The sequence below is a fragment of the Peromyscus maniculatus genome, chromosome X (genome assembly GCF_049852395.1).
Source record: "Peromyscus maniculatus bairdii isolate BWxNUB_F1_BW_parent chromosome X, HU_Pman_BW_mat_3.1, whole genome shotgun sequence".
Taxonomy (NCBI): Eukaryota; Metazoa; Chordata; class Mammalia; order Rodentia; family Cricetidae; genus Peromyscus; species Peromyscus maniculatus.
In genome coordinates this window covers 73,261,193-73,282,932 of record NC_134875.1, presented here as the reverse complement: position 1 = coordinate 73,282,932, position 21,740 = coordinate 73,261,193, and the positions used below count along the sequence as shown (strand labels likewise).

Below are 21,740 nucleotides of genomic sequence, written 5' to 3'. Positions count from 1 at the left end.
TCTATCTATCTATCTATCTATCTAATCTGCCTGCCTGTCTGTCTATCGATCTATCAATTTATTAATGATCTATCATCATAATCTATTTATATATATATATATCCATATGCATATATATATCTTTATATTAGTGTTAGTAAGATCTATCCCCTCCTCTCTCTACTCTACCCTGAATCTTTCTTCCCACTTAAATTTCTCTCCCCAGGATTCCAGAAATTTACAAAGAGACCATTTGTGAGAAAGGGGAAAGGATCATAGTGAGGGGGCAGACTGAATTTTTCTTCTCTGGCAATGTTTTTATAGGTTATTTTGATGTATTATTAAATGTAATTCTGTGGTCTAAGTATCAGGCTTCAAGAGTGAGAAATCCATTGCTCTGAGACTTCTGTGAATCTCAATTCAATTACAATTACACATTTCACAGCAATCAGTGGCTTTAATTTTGTTGAGCTTTGAATTCCCAACCCCAAACTTGGAAGAATAAATATATGAAAATTTATTTATCAATATGGTCCATCCTAAAAATGTTCTCAATTGCAAGAAAAACCATCCTGTTCATTATTATTGCATTTCATTCTTGTTGGCATTCTCTAGTTTCATAATCACTGTCTCAATGAAGTGTGGCAATGATGATTGTTGGAGATGAACCCTTATTATTTCCTCCAAATGTTAGGGGGCCTTGATTTTGAAAAGTTTTTTTGTATATTATGTTATATAAAGTATTTTGTTTGGCCAGGGTTTGGTTTTGGAGTCAGGATTTCATGTAATCCAGGATAGCACTGAGCTTATAGAAACTAAGGCTGCTCTTGAAGTCTTGATCCTGCTGCCTCCACCCATGACCACAAGCATGGACCACCATATCCTTCCTGGTTGAGGCTTCCAAAGACTACGATTATATGTATATTTCTGCCCTGAGAATAAATTCATGTGGATTTCATGACTTTGTTTATGACTTTAATTCCATTGCTCAACTCAGACATGTAGAAGTACAAGAAATTGAAAGTTTCAATAGAAAAGGATGAATTAGGAGGGATAGTAAATATTCCAGGATAGCTTCAAGGAGTCTAGATGAGTTTACAAAACATTATTCTACACTGAGCTGGCAATATTGGTAGCATCATATGTTTAATCAATTAAATGTTTTAACATTTTCATTATTTTTAATATTAAGTATCTACACAGAATTATTTGATATCATAATAGGAGAAAATTAAAGTGAGGCATGATGGCACATAGCACTTGAGGAGTACAGGCATAGAGATTAAAAGTTATGCTACATAGCATAATCCTGCTTAGAAACAAAAAGGAACAAATTCAGAAGTATAGAAACTAAATTTTATTTATATTTAAAAGTAATACTTTGTAAGCCAAACGTCAGATTATAGAAATCAAATATTATTTAGAATGCCAATAATAATAAATAATGAGTGCTACATGAATTGATTCAATTAGCTATGGCTTAAAATATTTCAAACCTTGGGTTACCATATTAATCATATGTAACTTTTTCATTGTTTCCTAAATAAAATAGCACAACAACTCTTTAGGTGGCATTTTTTTGTATTATATATTTTAAGTTATCCAGAGGATGCTTATGTATATTGTATTCAAGGGCAAATCCAATTTTTAAGGGACTTGAGCATTCACAGATTTTGATATGTGGATATTCTGGGATGAATCCCTTGTAGCTACTGAAGCATGGATAGATGTATGATTTAACTTGTAGATCTTAAATATTTAGCAATATAGCTAGTCTTAGGCATTACCATAAATTATATCTTTCATATTGGGCATGAGACAATTTCAAATATTGAAGGAAAATCCCAATTTTAGTTATTTAACGAAAGAAGAATAGAGCCATGAATTTATATATGTTTAGTACATGGAAATAACCACAGGTTTTTTTTTTTACAGAAATAAGTAATTTCATAATCTAACCATAAAACCTTTGTGATAGGAAACTTAGCTTTGTATACAAAAGAGAAAAGGATCATTGATTATATGGAGAAAAGCCCCCAAATATAGTGATAGCTTCCCTATTTGGTTAAGGAAATGTACGTTACTACTTTTTGGTACTTACCAATGGATTCTCTTTCATTCCTCTTACATACTCTAGTAACTCTAGATACATGTGTGCATTTGTTTTTATTTATACACCTTTTGACAGATTTTGAAACAAGGAAGCAGTTTCTTAAAGCAAACAAACGAATGAAAAGAAACAACAAAACATTCAAAGGTATCAAGTGACACAGTTATTAGAAGAAAAAAAAAGTGTTAACACAAAAATGGTTTCTTTTTCATTTTTGACATTGTGTTTTAATCACAATTTTCTCTTCCCTTTTCTCTCATTCCCTCTCTCCTTCAAATTCATGCCCAACTTTTCACCAACTGTCATCACATAAAAATTGTATAATTATGTATATCCCCAAATATAACCTGTTGAGTTCATATAATGTTACTTGTATGTATGTTTTCAAGACTGACTGTTTGGCACTGGACAACAAATTGGTGTGCTATTCCCAGGGGAGGGCCACCTCTCCCACTCCCAGCTTCCCATGGTTACCTGTGTGCAACGGAAGATTTTTGTGTGCAATATAGATTAGTTTCTTTGATACTTGCAAAGGTGCAAAGGTTAAAAGGTTCTTAAAGTCCTTATAGGCTCATTTAGTCATCAGTTTAGTTTTTATTATATATTAAAGGTTTGGGAAACACTGGGGATTGATATGTAACTGGACAGAATGTTTGTTTTGTTAGTGAAACTTAGTGTTGTTGATTCATGCATGTTTAATTTGTCTGTATGAGTGTGTGTATATGATTGTTTATGTATGTGTGCATGTGCGTGTATGTGTGTGTGTGTGTGTGTGTGTGTGTGTGTGCATGAATGTCACCCTTGTGTGAATGATATGAAAGAGTCCAGTCTTGCTTAAGAAATAAGAATATAGGGAGTGATATGATTAATGGCTCCATATTTAGGAAATAAGTAAAATGTTGATATTGGCTTACTTTCACCTTCTTGTTGGCCATATAAAAATAAGAAAAATTAAGTCCCACCTCCACAAAGTTCTGGAATACCCAATGGGATGGGAAGGAAAGCTCTTTAGAGAAAGGGAAAAGATATAACATTGCTGAATCTATTTGGGGGGGGATTCTTATGACCTGAGGCCATTTTCTTTAGTAGAAATCTGTAACTCTATTACCTTGCCTTCAGACAGAGTAAAGCCCTAAACCCTGTGACATTTCACATTATTTTTACTCTGTGGGAATTAGACCAGAAGTGCAATAACTATCCATAAATGTAAAGCACTATCTATTAGCAATCCAGGCTTTCCTTACTTCTTTGTCAACTTCCCTTCTAGTGTTTCATGTGTGTAACCTATCAAAAATGTCTGCACAATTTAAGAGATTTTTTTTTGGTGAAATATAATAAAGCCTTGAATAATTAGAAGCTAATTAACTAAAACTTTCAATTAACCAGTTTTATTTATTTATTTTTTGCTACACTCTCCTTTTAGAAGGAAGAGGCAAATGACAAGAAAACAAGCTGTTAACAGGTATTTATGTATTTATTTTTTAAAAATCAACTCCCTGAGAATGTCCTGGAGCCTTTACAGATTAAGCCCAATTTCCATAACATTGTTTTCTATGTTATACTTGCTAAGATAGGAAAGGGAAGCTTTTTAAAAATATTAGCATCAAACCTGCAATTTTGACTAATCCTTAGTGATAAGAAAAAAAAAAAGAAATTTGAATGGCTAATTAGAACTGATCTACCCATATGAAGTTTTCTTGTTAATTGGGTTTTCCATGTTTTCACTATTTCTGGTTAGTGATTGTTTATATTTATTAATTCTGATTGGATCATATGATCACACAGAAGAGTGATGGCTTGCAGACAAAGTAAGCAGTTCCCTTTCTGGGACTGAAAAGTAGAAGTTAGAGAAAAGCTATAAGTTGATGGAGATTAAGAGTCAGTGACATCAAAACTATAACACTTATATAAAATAATTAGAAGGTAATTTCAGTGTCTACGTACGTTTTGCTTGTGGAATTTTTAGGAAGGTACATTCACTTTTACAGGGCAGCACAGGTTATTGAGTGTGCTACAGCAATAGTAGTAAATAACCATAATTGTTCTGTCAGGCATGGGAATATGTTTGCATGCTGAGTAATCCTTAAGTACTTGAAATTCTTCCCCATCTGAGAATAAATTAAAAAAAATCTAATTTCAAGAATATCTATATCTGAAATTTCCTAAAAACACTTATGAAAATTTCACCTAGGTTGAAATCATCTATAGCATGTTATCCTGAATCTCATATCTTTTAGATTTTTAATGTAGGAATGAGTGATAATGACGAAGGAAGGCAACCCATGATCCTGCAGTATGTTTTTATATTGCCTGGCAGTTATATTCCATGTTTATTTCCATGTGCTCTTTTTGATGATATTTTTCCTCCTTCCTTGGCTCCATGTTTTCTATATGAATTCTATAAGAAAAAACATAGGGCTTTGAGGGAGATATGGGCCATACTGAGTGATGTACCCTACATTTTCAATGTGGAAAATGAAAATCACTTTGTTTATGTTTCTAATATATTAGAACCTTTTTTGTGCTAAAAATTAGTTTTAAATATCATGCACACTAAATAATTCCCAAATGACCTGAAGCAGTGGATGTACCTCCTTAATTGCTAAACTTTGTATTTGACTATGACATGATTAAAAAACAGACTACTATCAACTAGACATTGAAAATGAATAATTTCAACTGAACAAAATGTATTGAGTTTTGCAATTAGATTTGGCTCTTGAAAGTGTTGATTTTATATGTCAGGGATTGAATTTAGGCATGGGAATCAATTTCGTTTTTATTTTCGCAATAAAAAGGCATGCAAAGTATGCCAAACTCTCTTAAGTTAATGATAGCTTATAACTATATCAACTCATTTCCGGATTAACAATATTTTTGGATATTTGTGATAAAATTTTACACTTACTAAAGTATGAGAAAAATCATGAAGTGTTTTTTGAAAGTGTATGTGAGTCCGTCATATAGAGAAACCAAGAGAGTCATAAAGCATAAGGCTTTTGGAGGTGAGGCTAGAAATATAAGTGAAAAACCATAAGCAATAGAGAATAGTGAGGACTAGTGTGAAGTAGAAAATAGACAATTCTACCACTGGTGGTGGATACTGATACTATTCACCTCAGCAGATTGCTACCATGTAGCACTACATACAGGCTTACATTGTTATGGCATTACTTTTTAAGAGCTGATAGATATTGATACTTTTATGTGAAATTCTCCAACTATTAAAAGATGCTCACAACTTCAATAAGAGAGAGAGAGAGAGAGAGAGAGAGAGAGAGAGAGAGAGAGATTGGATGTTGCCCATGGGTTTTGCCAACTGTGCTCTAATTGTAAATCCTTGACTAACTTGATAATGGAAATTTGATGTAAAGTAAATACGTGGAGAGCTTGTCATATTTTGGTACACAAAATGGTAGTTATGCATGTCATGATGTTTACATAGTTTTTCCTTCAAGTGGTTTGAAAATTAAAATAATTACATTTTTTTTACTTTCATGTTAATCAATCAAATGTACTATGTAGTAGTTCAATATCACCATTTCTAAAAGAGAATATTTAAGCATTATATCACCTGACATAATTAAGATTTTTATTTGAAGCCCACTTGTTTTTCTTTAATGGAAAGACAGACATATGTACAACATATGCTGTTTTATAGAAAATTGGCTTGGCTTTAAATAAATGCCCAACTCCATCTAGTAAAGTAGCTTTATTTTTACAAATGTTTAAAATAAGAAATAAAAGCAATTTATTTAGCACACCAAAACTCTTCATTTGAACTCTTGCTTGGCATTGAAAAGAAAAAAAGCAGTGAGTCCTCTGAGATTTTCTTTAAAGGTAACTGATTACTCTGAGGCTTTGCTTGTTTGTCTGTCCTGCCCTAGACCTTAACACATGATCCCACTGTGTGCCAGTGCTTTCTCCATCTGTACACTTCTCTCCTCACTGGTCATCCAAACTCATATTTGTTTTAAAAGGAAACAAATCCCAACCTCTCTAGAAAAAAAAAAAGAAGTAAGATATCAAAGTACCCCACTGGTATACCTACTTGATCAGATCATTGGACTACATATAACGTGCTACATGTTAGTAATTCAACATATTTAAATATACCAACTAGTTAACTAAATAAAACTGTAATGTTTTAACGCTTTTGATAAAAACAAGGGAATTCAAAACAAACGTTTGAAAAGCAATTGATTCTTTTTGTTGTGGGTTCATCAGCTCATCCTATAAATTACTCTGTAATTTACAATGAAGATATTGAGGCACAGAGAATGGTATGTAACTTGCCTGAAAATGTAAAACCCATACTCATCAGAGCAATTATTTAAATGACATTGATTTTTAAAGTAAATATGACATATATATTTTGACCTATATATTTTACAACCTGTGAATTTTGAAATCAGGCTAATTGCAACATTTTATCTATATGTATATCTATATGACTATACATATACATATATGCCCACATTTATGACCTACAGAAAAATGATATCTCTATTCAGAAATCAGTTTTTGTGATATCACTTTAATTTTGTAAAATTTGTGAGCATAATTATAACACAGTTCATTCAAATAGAGCAGGAGAAATGAGAAATAGTAATTGAGAGCTCTGATTTTTGAAAAAAACTAAATCTGTTAAGCATTAATGATATAATGATCAATCTCTTTTCTATTCTTCATCAGAGTCAAAAGTGTTTTATAGTTTGTATGTGTTAGTGCTTTGAATTTTTTAAACAATATTGGTATTTATGCATATACAATATTCTATGGATGGTGCAGAAAATGAGGTAACATCTCAGTGTTATAAGGGACAAGGCAGAGATGTTATACTATCTTGAGTCTATCTTCAGTTTTTCCCACTCTGAAACATTATATTACAAAAACTGAAATAAAATAAAATGCTAGTTATCATCTAGTATGACTGTGTCTGCTTTCTTGCATGTTTCCAATTGATGAAGAGATTACTCAAATATGTTTGAATCTGGCAGTGATTTTAAGAGAACTCAGGTTGAATGTTCAGTGAATTAATTCACTATTTCTTTTTAGATAAGCTGGTAATTGGATTTTGCATTCTGGAATGACTTGATTAGAACGATCTGGATCTTTACTCTGAGAATTAGTGCAGAACTATCAAGGTTTCCTATATTCAGTGTGCTAGAAAAAAAAACATTCATTTAATAATGGTCTTATCTGGTAAGAGCCCGAATTAGTGAAAGGAAACATTTAAAATTGTTTTTATTTAAATCCCCAGAGTTGCAAATGCATTAAATGTCCACAACTAATAGCCACTCTCCCAAAAATATATCCCCTTGTAGGACAAAATGCCTATGATTCTCAATGACCTCATTGTCCAAATGTGACAAGAAGCTCAGAGTCCTTTTGAGAGTTATTACTTACTTTGTCTTGTTTATGATCTGACTGAAGGACTCAGATTTAATAACTTTCACCACTATTTTTGCTAACCAATACCGTTTTTTCAGTTAAATTCTATTCTAAAAGAACTCTTTTGTTTATTTTATCACTTGAACTAATTTAATAAAGAGAACTTTTGCCAGATGAATCCTGACTATTTTTTCTCAAGTCTTCCCTATACTATGCATAGTGATTCATGCAAATTATCCAACTTTTAAAATAAGCAGTAGTACTTAAAACACAACATATTCTAAAATTATGAAGTGAAATTCAAAGACATAGTTCAGACAATATTCAATATTTCTTGAATAAACAATTTTTAACTAGGTTGTAAAGACTATTAAGAAAAATATACTTTCATTTAAAAATATTATGATTGCTCTTATTTGTTGTAAAAAACAGAAAGCCTAAACTTCATTATGTTGTGTTTGTCAAGCATATTTCCAAAAAATAAAATGTATTTGAGATATTGATGATTCCTTATTTACAAAACCAATTGCAATTATCACATGGCATTCACATTTGTGAGTCTAAAAAAAACCTTGACAAACATTTATTCTTTTTTTAAACCACAAACATCAAAATCAAAGACACTTCTGTCTTTAACAGTGATTTAAAAAATACCTTCTTTGCTACAGATAGCATTTAGATAATAATACTTTAATATTAATACTAAAAACTTTTTTTGCTTGTATTAAAAACCCAGTCTGAACCTTGAGCAAGTCATTTACAAGTTGTTTCCTTGGGATTACCTACATTCTTGTCCACTCTGACCTTGTAATTTTGCTCACAGTTGGAAATGTAATGCAGAGTGACTAAGATAATGTTGTTTACACAGACTTTAAGTGGAGTGACATTATAGTCAAGCAAGTGTCACATCACCCAAAGTGAAGGGAGACTTAATTACCATAATCCTGTGAATACTAAAATTTCTTTGCCATGTGTAGCATAATAATGTAATGTTCTGCATGGTATATTTAATAATGTGAAGGGAAAAAGCGCATTAGGCCTCAGACTGTGTTTTTCTAAAAGTGAAGAGAAGTAAAATTGTAGAAAGAAAATAGAATTTTGAAGTAGGATGCTTGTCCGAATGTTCAGGTGAAATTTTTCTTTCTTTGAACCCCAAAGAGTTGCCTAGTGATGTGAAAATGAAAGGACTGCTAAAATATCCATAAATCTAGACACCAGTGGGTAGGGTGACAGACCATGAATTTCCTGGAGGGTGCAAGGATAGTGTTAACTAAATGACTAAGACAGGATAAAGAGGAAAGGCTGATAACCACCTATTATTGTGCAATGGGGAACATATCATTAATTTACAAAGAAAGTGGTGACATTTTCTAAAATTGTATAGCCCTATTCTTAAAAGTTTGTCAGTGTAACTAATTAGTTGCTAAAATGGAGTTGATTCTAAGATTCAGTATGAATGCATTTGGAAAGGCAGGACATTGTCCATAAATTGGTATGGTGTGTAATACATCTTGATGAATGGTGCAAAATAGTGTTAAGAAATGGGACTATTATGCCAAAATGGCTGTTCATTGGTTTGTAGTCCTTGAAGAAATTATGTTCCATGGCAACGTGCTCTAAAGTCCTGCAGATAAACACGAAGTGCCCCAAGGACGTGTCCTGTTTTCTGTCTTTGATAACACTGAGTTTTCAATACAAGGAATTCACTGTCTGGGATCTTTTTCAGTGCATTGGAACTATAAAATATGCTGTTACTATAGATTGTTACTTGGGGGTTAATTGTTTTTAAGTCATTTTATGTTTGGAAGAAGGAAAGTATAAAATAAATCAGCAGTAAAATGTAAAAATAAATTTAAAGATTTTTACAAAGCTGATATGTTAAAAATATATATCTCAATCACTAGATTCATGCTACTGATGTGTTATTAACAATTCACAAATCATAATACTAGATAATCTGATATGTACTATGTTCTAGAATTTTTTTTTTTTTTTTTGGTTTTTCGAGACAGGGTTTCTCTGTGTAGCTTTGCGCCTTTCCTGGAACTCGCTTTGGAGACCAGGCTGGCCTCGATATGTTCTAGAATTTTTTAAAAAAACATGCAAAACTATAAATACAAAAATAATTTTGCATCATGTTAATTTCAGCCTTGTTTTATGATTGGACAAGATTAAAAGCCCTTGAAACTTACTAATATAAAATATGGCAACATATTAAACTTAAATATACAAACAAAACTTTGATTTTCATTTCATTTGCCATTTCCTTTTGCTTATTGGTTTTTAGCTAAACAGCATATTACTGTAATAAAACATCTGAATTCTCATGTTGCTTTAAAAATTTAACTTAAATTACAATGTTTATTTTATTATAAGGCCACATTCAGTTACATATTGATTTATATAATATGCTAAGTATTAATAAAATAACATTTTAAATATTTTTTATCATGAGATACCTGTCAATAAAGCATCCGTTGTATGCAAAATATTGTTGCAGCAGCTATGGTGGTGCTCACCTATAAAGCAAATTCTTGAGATGCTGAGACAGGAGGATTGCAACAAGTTCTAATCCAGCATGCTTTATATAGTGAGTATTAGGCCACCTTGGGCTATGTGGTAGGACTCTGTCATAAATCTACTTAAATTTTCTTTATAACTTTAAATTTTTAGTAGTACTAAAAGTAAATTGTTTCTTAATTTGTGTTTGTCCAATTTTCTTTCTTCAAAAAATTTCTCAATGTGATTTTTGGAATTAAATTAGACAGCAATTAATATAGGGGTAAAATACTTTTTAATAAAGTGAGGTTGCCAGAATAACGTGTGTATGTGTGTGTGTGTGTGTGTGTGTGTGTGTGTGTGTGTGTGTGTGTGTGTGGTGTCTGACTGACTGTATATACATGGCCTCATGTATGCTTATCATGAGCTCTACAATGGAGCTTTAATTTCAGCTTGTTTTTGTTTAAATAAAATGACAGCTATAAATTTATAGAAAACTTTCAATGATTTTACTGAGTTTTCTGATCCCCATTCCCTTTATTGTTAATACCTTAGAATTAATGAATCAATTTGCAATGCTGTTGTTAAGTTTCTATTTTATTCAAACTCCCTCAGTATTTCCCTAGTGCTGGTATTATGAGACATAAGAAATCATATTACATTTAGTTGACATGTCTCCTTATACTTCTTTTGATTGCCATCAATTTTCTCTCTGTTTTTGATGACCTTGACAGTTCTGTACAGTTCTGGTAAGGTACTCTTGCATATCCCACATCAGGGTTTCTCTGATGCTTTTCTTTCTTTTTTCAGACAGGGTTTCACTGTGTCACCCTGGCTGTCCTGGAACTCACTTTTGTACACCAGACTGGCCTCAAATAAACAGAGATCTCCTTGCCTCTGCCCTCGAGTGCTGGGATTAAAGGTGTGTGCCACCCACACTCAGCCACTTTCCTGTAATTGATTGGGGAGTGTGCACTTTACAGAGGGAGATCATAGAGATAAAATGCAATTTTTATTGTATGGTCTCTCTACTCCTGAGATTGACCTTGATGCCCTGGCTCAATAAGTTTTCTTATTTCACCAGGTTTCCTCACTGTGAAGTTACTTGTTTGGTTCTTAAACTAGAACGTGTCCCATGTTTATAATAGCCTGTTTCTCCAAAGTATGGTTTTGCAAATTTTGAACTTCTCAATCCTGAGCAAGTATAGAAGGGGGCTAAGGAAGAGGGTAATAGAAATGGTGTCAGTTCCATTTCCCTCATCATATCCAGAAACAAGATAGACTTTTCAAGCCATACACACTGTTATTCATATATTAAAAATGCACTGTGTAGTGATCTGCCACACATGTACTGTCTGCAACTTGCTCATCTTAACTGATCCCAATAAACTACATTATTAACTATTCATTAGTCATAATTGATTCATTGCATTTCCTCCTTGGAGGGGATTCTGGGGGTCAAGTAAATTTGGAAAATAGAGAATTTGTATTAAAAAATACATGTTTCTACTGAAGGTTTTCTGTGAACAAATAATTTGTTTTACAAATTTATAAGAGACAATTTTATGTATACATTCAGTTACTTTTAAATAAATAAGGAAGCTAATATTCAAAGAACATTTTTATAAATACTTTTTATAGTGGTAATAGTCACGAATTTGTACTTAGAAATCATGTGTTCAATCATTTACTGGCCCTATGGCTACAGAAAAAACACTTGACACCTACAAGTCTCTACTCCATTTAAGGGACCTAATATTAACTCTTTGGTGTTTTTTGTGAAGAGCCAAACAAGTGAATGCAAAAGTTTGTGAAAATCCTTTGAAAATGTTCAGTGATAATTTTATAAGCATCTTGAATGTGGTGACCATGTCTTTATTTTACTAGTCAGTGCATTTCCAAATTTCGTTAATTTTTGTGGGGTTAATATTCAATAATCAATAAATATGCATTGATAAATTGAACATATTATTATGTTATTTTATATTCCTCCCCAAGTATTGTACAGTAGTTTATTGCAATTTTTAAGCTATTTTAAAACTCATGTATCAACTTGTCAAAAGATAGGAGGAAACCCAGCCAAACTGGCTGTGTCATATGCAAAAAGTACCCTGGCTTTCTTATTCTAGCTTTTACTTGGTTGGGCTTGTGCTCCTACTCAATGGCTGGCTGCCTTCTGATTAGTTTTCAGTTGCTTTAAGCTGACCAGATTTTCCTTTGAAATAAGGGCACTGGAGCTTTCACCTCGCCAGTGTGGTGATGGGAATTCCCTGCTGCCGAGCCACTCAGCTAGTGCTGGAAGAAGAGGAGCACCTGTGAGCACAGGCTGTCAGAAGGCCCTGCAGAGCCCTGGTGTGCTCAGGCTACAGCTGCTAGGCTGAGAGCGGTTGGATGCACTTTGTCACTCCTTCTGCAACCACAGGAGACCCACTAAAGGATCTCTACTTTCTTTTGATGTATAATTTGCATTGATTAACAGTAGTTAGAGAAAGGTCCCTTTTGTACTACTGAAGACTAACTAGATCTTTGAGAGGAGTGGCATCGCAGACCCTGTTACGCAAAATATTTTGACGAGAAGAGTAATGTGACCTCACATCTTCCATATCGTCTAAATCTCCATTCAATAATACATTTAGTAAGTATTCCCAGAAGAAAAAGGTATTAGGTTCAAGCTTCTCTTTTTTAGAAAATGGACTGGAGCATGTTCACTATATTTGAATTTGTTGTGTTTCCAGCCTTCAGAGAAATGCTAGGTAAAACTTTGAAGTGTATGAGGAACTCGTCTAGCTTTGGAAATTGCAAAAACATTTATGACAACTCTTGACTTTGGAGTTTGTAAGGCAATGATCAATATCAGTTTCAGGATCTTTTTCTTAACATGGAAATCACAATGATGCATAATTTTGTCCATCTGGTAATTCATGAACTCTAAAAATCAGAAAGAATGTCCAAGTACAACAAAACTTTGTGTGGAATAATGATGCCCTGGTATTTCCAACAAGAGTTGGCCAGAAATTCTCTAATGGTAGTTCAACAATTTTTATAGTATTTTCTTATTTACACTAAGAAATAGTAAGGAATTTTCTTATGATTTCCCTGTTCTCCTCAAAAGTGAAGTATAGACTTTAAGAGTTGTAAAAGATATGTAGTGGGTGTTAAAGGAAGGCAGGCTTAATATTAGATTATGTGTATTATGAAGGTATATAGCGTATGTTTATTATTTTTCTCTTTTAAAGTACTACTTTCTTTCAAAACATTAATTGCCCATTTAGAATTATAAACGTGATTTTACTGTATTACTTTTGCTTTTGTTCAAATACATAGGATTGATACTTGATTGAAATTGATAGATGGTGTGATAATACTCTTGTATATTGTAAGGGAAATATAACTATTTTTCTATGTAGGATATACTCAATTTCTTTTAAATGAGCAATCACAGTGAACTTTAAACAAACTTTAGAACTTTAATCTATAAATTACATTTCAGATTCTTTCCTTGTGTAAATCTACTGAGTTTCAGGAACTTTCAACACAATAAATTCTAGCACTGCAAAATAATTAGTGAAATTAAGTTGAAAACATTGTAAAGAAATAAAGTTATTACTCATTCTGTGCCAAACTACAAATGTGGGAGGATATTTTAAATGATAAATTAAGCATGAACTGCTTTAATCTGTAAGCTGAACATGTTAGCAAACGCCTTGCGTCTGTAATTAGTATTTATGGCCACAGGAGAGTGCCTCTATTAAAAAGAGTGACAGGAAATTGATCAGTTTAGGTTACCATAGCAACCAAAATAGTTCCATTGCTTGTGTTGGCTTAGTCTATCACATTATATAACTATGCTTAGAAATATTTTTATTAACTGCAAAAATAAACTAGTCAATAATGCAAAAGAGGTTAGACCACTGAAATGACTAACAAAGTCCAGATAAACACTTGACTACTTGGTAACAAGCGTAAGTGTTCTATGGTTGTCATGACATTTCTTTTACAAAGCAAATGATGTCTTCCAAAAAAGTCTTAAAACTAGATGAAAATGCAAATCTCTTTATGACAGTATGTGGCTGTCACATTCATAATGAGAGGCAATAATTGATGATTTATGAGATGATACCATGGCAACAAAGTCTTTCATCATTGGCACCCCTTGGATACTTTTTTATCAGTTGCTTGTGAGTGCCTCTGAAATGTTTCCACCATGACATACAAGAAGATCTAGTCAGATCAGAATCTGTTAGATCTAATTTAAAACACGGCAGAGGTGTTGACAATCTCAGATTCAACAAAGTAAAAACTGTCTTATTTTAAAAAAAACTCCAATAAAACAGGATACATTTTCAGTAGCTGAAAATGAACAGACTTGACTCTGCTTCTTAACCTTTCAAGCAAATATTACTGCCTGTCCTAAATCTGGAGTGCACGCTGTTAGTCTTTTAAAGTTATACTATCTGGTAATAACCTTTCTTAATAGATGGGATGACAGGAGACATACTTTGAATACAAATAAAGCTATTTTTAAATTTGACTTTAATATTTTTTATTAATCTAGGTTAAATGTATAGTTGAGTACTTTAGAATGGCTTTAGCATGTTTGGTAGGCCAAGGAATAACATGTTTGTTTTTCTTAGAGGTGACTATGCATCTATGTTAATCTGCAATGATCTGCTGCAGATTGCTTATAATATTGGAAAATTATGAACTTTCCATATTAATGACAGTTCATAAAAATGAAATCTTTGATATTTTCATATTTTGGAAGATTCCTAGATTATTTAGCCAATAATATGATTGAAGGAAATCATTAGGTAAGATTTTTAAGGCCCTTTCCAATGAAATATGACAATGATTAATAGAGTTGTAGAATTAGCAACAACTGGAGATAATGAATATTGCACACCACAGTTGTCAGATTTAAAGCCAGGAATATAATGGAAATATACATTTCAAAATTAATCCATGTTTATGCATGATTTTTCATAACATATGTAAAACATTTTTAGATGTTATTTCTTTCATAAGTCAAGAAATTTACAGGAGAAAATTTTGTAATACACGTATCCTTCAGTTATAGAAGCCAATGACACAAAACAGGATCTTTTGTTATTGCTTTTACTTATATAATTGTTGCAAGGCTGTGCAAGCTTCTTCAGCTTTATGAGAGCCGACTATGTGGAGTTTGTAATTTTTGTTCCCAATTAAAGTATAAGAAAATGGAATTTACTCATGAACACAATGACTTACTTTAGTTAATATGAAAAATAAGTTAATTCTGATTTTGAATCTTTTCCCTTATGACAGAGAAACCCTAGTATACTATGATTTTATTGAGGGGAGAATACATTATTTTATTATTTATACCCTTTACTGAAGATTGTAATCTTTTACACACACACACACACACACACACACACACACACATGCACGCACACATGCACGCACGCATGCATGCACACACACAAATTCCTCATTTTGGTATAGAAGATACTGTTTCTGAAATAGGCTTTGTATTATTTTTCCTATCCTTTTCTATAGGAGATTTGTATACAAATATTGCTTAGTTAAAAGTTACAAGCATGATACATTATAGTAAATAATGCTCACGTTTTAATTCAATCAAACTGACAACAGTTCTTGGACCAATCAATATTTTACATGATAATGCAGGAAATATAAAAGATACAGAAAAAGTGTTTGTTTCCCAGGAGTTTATGATTGATTGGCAGAGGTACCAACTATAAACATGAATCAATGCAATATAATTTGGTGTTTTCAATTAAGAAAGTATCATATTTTATGATAGAGTATGTAAGTCTCAGAGTTAATGTTGTTTATTGTAAGGAGATAATTATTAAAATGTGATTTAATGTAGTGGGTTATGAGTCAGAAGGAAGTACATTGGAATCATGAACATAAGTGAACTTGTGACATTATAATTGATAGACAAAATATTGCTGTAGGTTCTAATGTGAACAAAAAGAGAGTTGTAAATAATTATGACATATATTAAGGAAAAATCCATTTTACACTGAAGTGGTAGCAGTGGAGAACATTAGAAACAAATTTTAGAATTACATAGTAAATTGATTTGCTTCTCTCTGTTCTTGACTACCCTTGAGTATTAATCCCCCTTCACATTGTTATATATGGTTACCCTACTTGTTCTTAGGATGAAGTTCAAATATTTTAGCAAAGTTTTTAGGTACTATGCCAGTGGTTCTCATATGGAGATGGTTTTTGTTTCCAGTGTATGTTTGGCAATGTTTAGAAACATTTTTCTCTGTCATACTTGGTTGTGGAGGTGCTACTCTTATCTAGTGAGTGGCAGCCAAGAATGCTAAAGAGCATCTTGTATTTGATGAATGCTGCACCTAAATTCCAAACAAAGAATTGGCAACTTAATAATGGTAATATTGAGAAAGGTGATCTCCTATTCTTTACCATTCAAATCATCCACATTGTCAAATGCACCCCAAAGTTATCTTCTATTTTACTGTCAATTCTGTCATTTTCATATCTATAAAATTCCATTTCCCTCTTATGGTCAGGATTTCATAAATGTATTCTCTATTTGGGATATACTTCTCTTCTCCTGATCCCCAGACCTCTACTCTTCATCATGCACAGACTAATGATAACATTTCTACCCTTTATCTATTTCTTAAAAAATTGCTTGAGAATCAATAAATCTTACCTAAGGAAATACATAGGTTGGTGGAGGGGTCACATGCTATGGTAAACAAAGATGAAAAGAGTTTTGGGTTTTATGCTTAATAGTTATGGTAATTGGAGGAAGAAGTAATTTGAGAGGGTCCCAAAGTAGATATTCTCATAGCTTAAAGTTGGTCACTATTTTGATATAGATAATGAAAGAAGGGTTAAAGTTGATTTCTACATACCTGGTAGACTTAAATAGCAGGAAAAATTGAAAGCTTGGAAATAAGCTTTCATTTGATGATTCCAATGAGAAACTTTGTTTCATTGATTTGGTAATGCCTATCATCAGCTAGAAATAGAGTTTAGTCTGGATGAACTTCCTAGCTCTATGACTATGGACAAGACATTTATGACCAGTCTTAGTGGAACATGGAGAAACAATGATATTTGCCTGGGGAGGTGTTTAAGGATTAAATTAATCAGTGAGTATCAAACACATACCCAGGTGTTGCACATATCATTAACTTAGTTCTTACTAACATTATAATTACCATCATTATTCCTACTGTGGAACAATGGAATTACTTTCCTTCCCTGGTCCCCGACTTTTGAAATTACATCTTTCAGTACATGCACCATGTCATCCATGAAGCCTTTTGTGATGAGTCATAGTAATGATCACTTACTTTTCCTGAACTCCTACATTTAATTTTTCTGTATTTCCCAATTCTTCACAATGCTATGATTATGTAGGGGTTTGCCATATAATTTCCATTATATATATATCCTTGAAGGTAGAACAGTTGATGAATATGTTATGTTCTGTGTTTTATATAATATATATATTATATAGATACAAATATATACATATATGTATATATATACATATATAATCTGTTATAGTATAGTGTAAGTAATGTAAACTTATAACAAATAGTGGTCATTGTTATTGTTACCATTGGAGAATCATTGACAGAGTTGTGACTGTTGACTCTGAGATTTAATGTACTCTTTTGTTTATATTAAGTATTAATGTTCCTAATGTTTTTAAAGAACATAAATTATGCTGTATAAAATACAACACAGCATTGTTTTAAATTAAGTGTTAAGTAATTTGAATAATTTAAAGTGGATTTAATTGTGGCTAGCAAAGTTTTATTATTATAAGAATAATTTAAAGTGGATTTAATTGTGGCTAAGTTTTATTATTATAAGAAGTCCTTCCTCATGAGAAAAGTATTTCTTTTAAAAAATAGATATTTTCAAGTGGTTAACTGATAGTAAAAGGTCATTTGTTTATAAACTATGAAAAATATTTTGCTTTTAATGCTAAACATTTGAAGGAACAGATGTTTACAGTTCTCCCCAAATGTAATAGCAATATAAAAATATGAAATAAGCAACATTCATGAATTTATATAAGTACATATCATATCTAATTTCCTTTGGGCCTTATCTATTTTGTCTTATAGGTAATGATCCACCAATTATCAGAATAAATAAATACAAAATAAGTTTTAGATATGAATTTTAAAAATATAAAAATAGATTGCTCTACTTTCCTCTTTTTTAATATGAAGAATTTTGAAGATCTGGAAGGAAAATGGAGAAGCAAATTTATACCAGCAAATTAATAAAAAAAAGACTTTAGAATCAGTGTCAGAATAAATTATTTTATTTAATTATTTTTACTAGCCACCTTCAGTAAAGTTGCTTAAATACAGAAACTTGAAGTATCAGATTTTAGCCTGCCAGATTGTAAGTCAGGTATTAATGTAACGATGAAACAAACCATTAATGCCACCATTGAGCAACAACATTGTGAAAATGAATGACCATTATATACTTGTATTCCTGTTTTTAGTCCCATCTCTTGTGTGACATTTTGTCAATTATGTATCTTTAGTGGAACATTAATATTTTTGTTTTTAGGAGAGAATAAAATTGTCACTTTGTTTACGGGGCATATAAAGTATGTATCAGTACTCAGTTAAAAAAGTGTGTGTACCCCTCAAAAATCTATAAACTTTAAGACAATATTGTTTATTATAGGTTAGATTGGTGTTAAAATTTAATAATGGAGTCCTTTCGGCTCATGGACAGACATTGTGGTTTTTTTTTTTTTTATTAATGTAGAATTGAAATCAGTTCCTTGTGATGAAGAACTTCCAAATTAAAATAGTACATATACAGAGATAAGCTGCAAAGTTTGGATTCTTTGCATCTGGTGTATTTACATGTGTGTATAATGTGCATGCACATGTGTATGCACAAGTATGGAGTCTAAAAGTTGGCATTGGATGTCTTCCTTGGTTACCTTACACCAAATATAATGAGGCAAGGCTTCTCTTATATTGTCAAGAGCTACCTACTATGTCTAGTCAATGTTTTTGGTCTGTTCCAGGGATGCCCTGTCTCATCCTCTCAAGTGCTGGGTTTATGGGTGATTGGGGAGGGGTGCTGTGCCATTTGATATTTATGCAGGTTCTGGGGATCTTAAATTTGGTTCTCATACTTGTTTAGCAATCTTTTTATTTACTGAGTTATCCCCTTATGATATTGTCAAATTTTGATAGCTAAGTCAAGGCATTTTTTCAGAGACTTGTGGCCCAAATGTTTGGGAACGAGAGAATTTCAGGTAGAAACATTAAAGAAAATATTCGGTCTCAGTGATTTTGCATCAGATTTGAACAGTTCTTCAAAGCAATCTATGATAATTTGTTGACTCATTTATCATAGTGATACACTGACTCTTATTTTCTGTTCTGCAATATATTTTGATATTCCCAAACCATTAGTTTCTAAGGATATTTGTGTGAAAAGGGCAGTGAGGTGATTTTTATACTATTCTTACAGATGTGGAAACAAGTATCATGAGTTTTGTAATTCACAAATGACACATCTGGAACTTCAATGGGTGCCATGAGACAGGATGTACAGTATTTCTTTCATTGCTATGTAGTCATAGCATAGGTTCAAAAATAATATAATTTGATGTGTATACTATGAAATAATGATGGATTCTAAACTACAGCTATTTGAAACTACAAGTATAAATGCTATGCTAGTTGTGTGGTTCATGTACTATGCAAACAAGTGATAGGGTTTCCTTCTTATCTTAAAGCCAAGAAAAAAACTCAGACATAAATTGAGTAGATAACATTGATAATTCTCATAGAAGTATTATTTTATAAAAATTTGCTTTGACGCAAGGAATAGCACCTATATCCTTTATCTAAGAATAGGGCAGATGCTTCAATTGAAAACTAGTTATACTAACCTCACAAGATGAGAGAATTTGTGTATGTGAGACTAACTTGATTTAGATTGAACATTTTAGTCTACATAATAATGTAATGTACAAATAAAATGGTAAATCTTGAGAATTAGGGCTTGAATTGAAATGGAGTAGGAAAAAGTTCTGGGAGTAGCTCTCTTTACAGGATTCATCTTTTCTAGATAATCTTGTTTAGCCTTTGAACCACTACTACTCTCATGCACCACATATATTTTGCTCCCCTAACTGCGCCATAAACTTTTAGAGCAAAAGTGTCATTAATTTATTTTCCCTTATATCCAATATTGTTCATATCATTAGTTGTTCAAGCTATAACTGTAAAACAAACATGTGAATTAATGAATAAATAAGTATAAAGTCAAACAAATTTTAAAGTGCTACCGAAATTGTTACTAGATAGAAATATATTAAATATTCATCTCACATCTCTCAACAGTTTAATTTTTGTATCCCTCCAGAATACTCTAGGGACATGGATTAAGTTCTGGTACTAATAATGTGACTAGAACATTTGGACAGCTACCTATTGAATAGAAATGATTTGTCAAGTTAACCATACAAGGATTAAATCAACTTTTCCAGGTTACATCTATTTAGTGTGTAGGATAACTGTTGAAGAGATTGCTTAGAATTTTTATTAAACATTTGGAGTAGTGCATAGGTATTATGACACTACACAATGATATACAAAAGTAACACAGGAAATGTAGGAACAGGAATGAGACTGATATTTTCAGAGTTGACCTAGAGCCTATTTCAAATTGATAGATTCCATCTGTTCAAACAAAAGCAACAGCAACAAACAACAACAATGCCTAAACAAAAGCAACTGATACTAGCTCTGAAGCAAGCAGGTGAACAGGATGTAAGACAGCATTGCCCTAAAGGCATTCTTAGAACATGGTCATTATTTAACCCCTGACTGAAAAACAATGCTGACAGAATGTGTTGAACAGCTATGATGTACGATCAGTGTCAATTCAGTGGGCTGATAACCTATAGCTTGACATTCTTATCTATAAATTATGAGAAAGATGTCATTTTGTTATTGTTAGTTTGTTCACTTGCTCCTTTGATAGCAAAAGATAACCTTTCTACTGTGTAATGCAGCAATATGTGGCGAAGTGAAAGATTTGGGGAAATATCAATGAAGTTCTGTTTTACTAATGAATAATCCTTCACACTTGGGTTCATATTCAGTAGCTGTTTCTCAGGATGGGATGATGTTTGCATATCAACGGCAAACAATAACTGTTTTTGTCACATCATTAAATTACTTATGCCAAATAATGACAGCTTCTTTTTTAAAAAAATAATACTTTGCTCCAAAATGTAGCATGGGTTTTACAAATTAAACTTTCTTGCTTAATAAATTAATATTTTGGTCTTGTGATTTGTAATTGAAAAATAACAGCTGTTCCTGGTTGGAACCTACTATTTGCTTTTCTAATAGTTCCCCTTTCTTTATAAATGCAGCAGGAATTTCACAGGCCTCCACAAAAACATGGGAAAGTAAATCAGTCCCCCTTTCAGTGAGTCTGGGAATTAGAAGAAACTAATATTTTAATGACAACTTTTCAAACAATTTGCTTTTACTTGGTGGATTGCCTTCCATTACCATGATACTGGTCACCCATGATAGATTAATTCCAAGTGTCAATTTGAAATTCTTATTTCAGATTCTAAATTAAGTGTTTTGGAGCAATTAAGCCAATACTGCTTGTTCTTGTATCATTCCCCTTTTTCTTTCCCAATTGACAATCTCTTTTCTGTTTCCTCTAAAGAGGACCCCTACTATCC

At 32.2% G+C, this 21,740-nt stretch overlaps 1 protein-coding gene across 7 annotated transcripts in view; it reads left to right on the top strand.

Moving 5' to 3' along the window:
• Nucleotides 1-21,740, top strand: part of Dach2 (dachshund family transcription factor 2) — a 497,078-nt gene that overhangs the window by 137,392 nt on the left and 337,946 nt on the right. For 4 of the 7 annotated variants that reach the window (XM_076562911.1, XM_076562907.1, XM_076562910.1 and 1 more), the window contains exon 2: nt 3,513-3,551. The exons of the other annotated variants lie outside the window; for them this stretch is intronic. In XM_076562911.1, the coding sequence (XP_076419026.1) occupies nt 3,513-3,551 (39 nt within the window). The remainder of the gene's footprint in view (nt 1-3,512; nt 3,552-21,740) is intronic. 7 annotated transcript variants of the gene reach the window in all.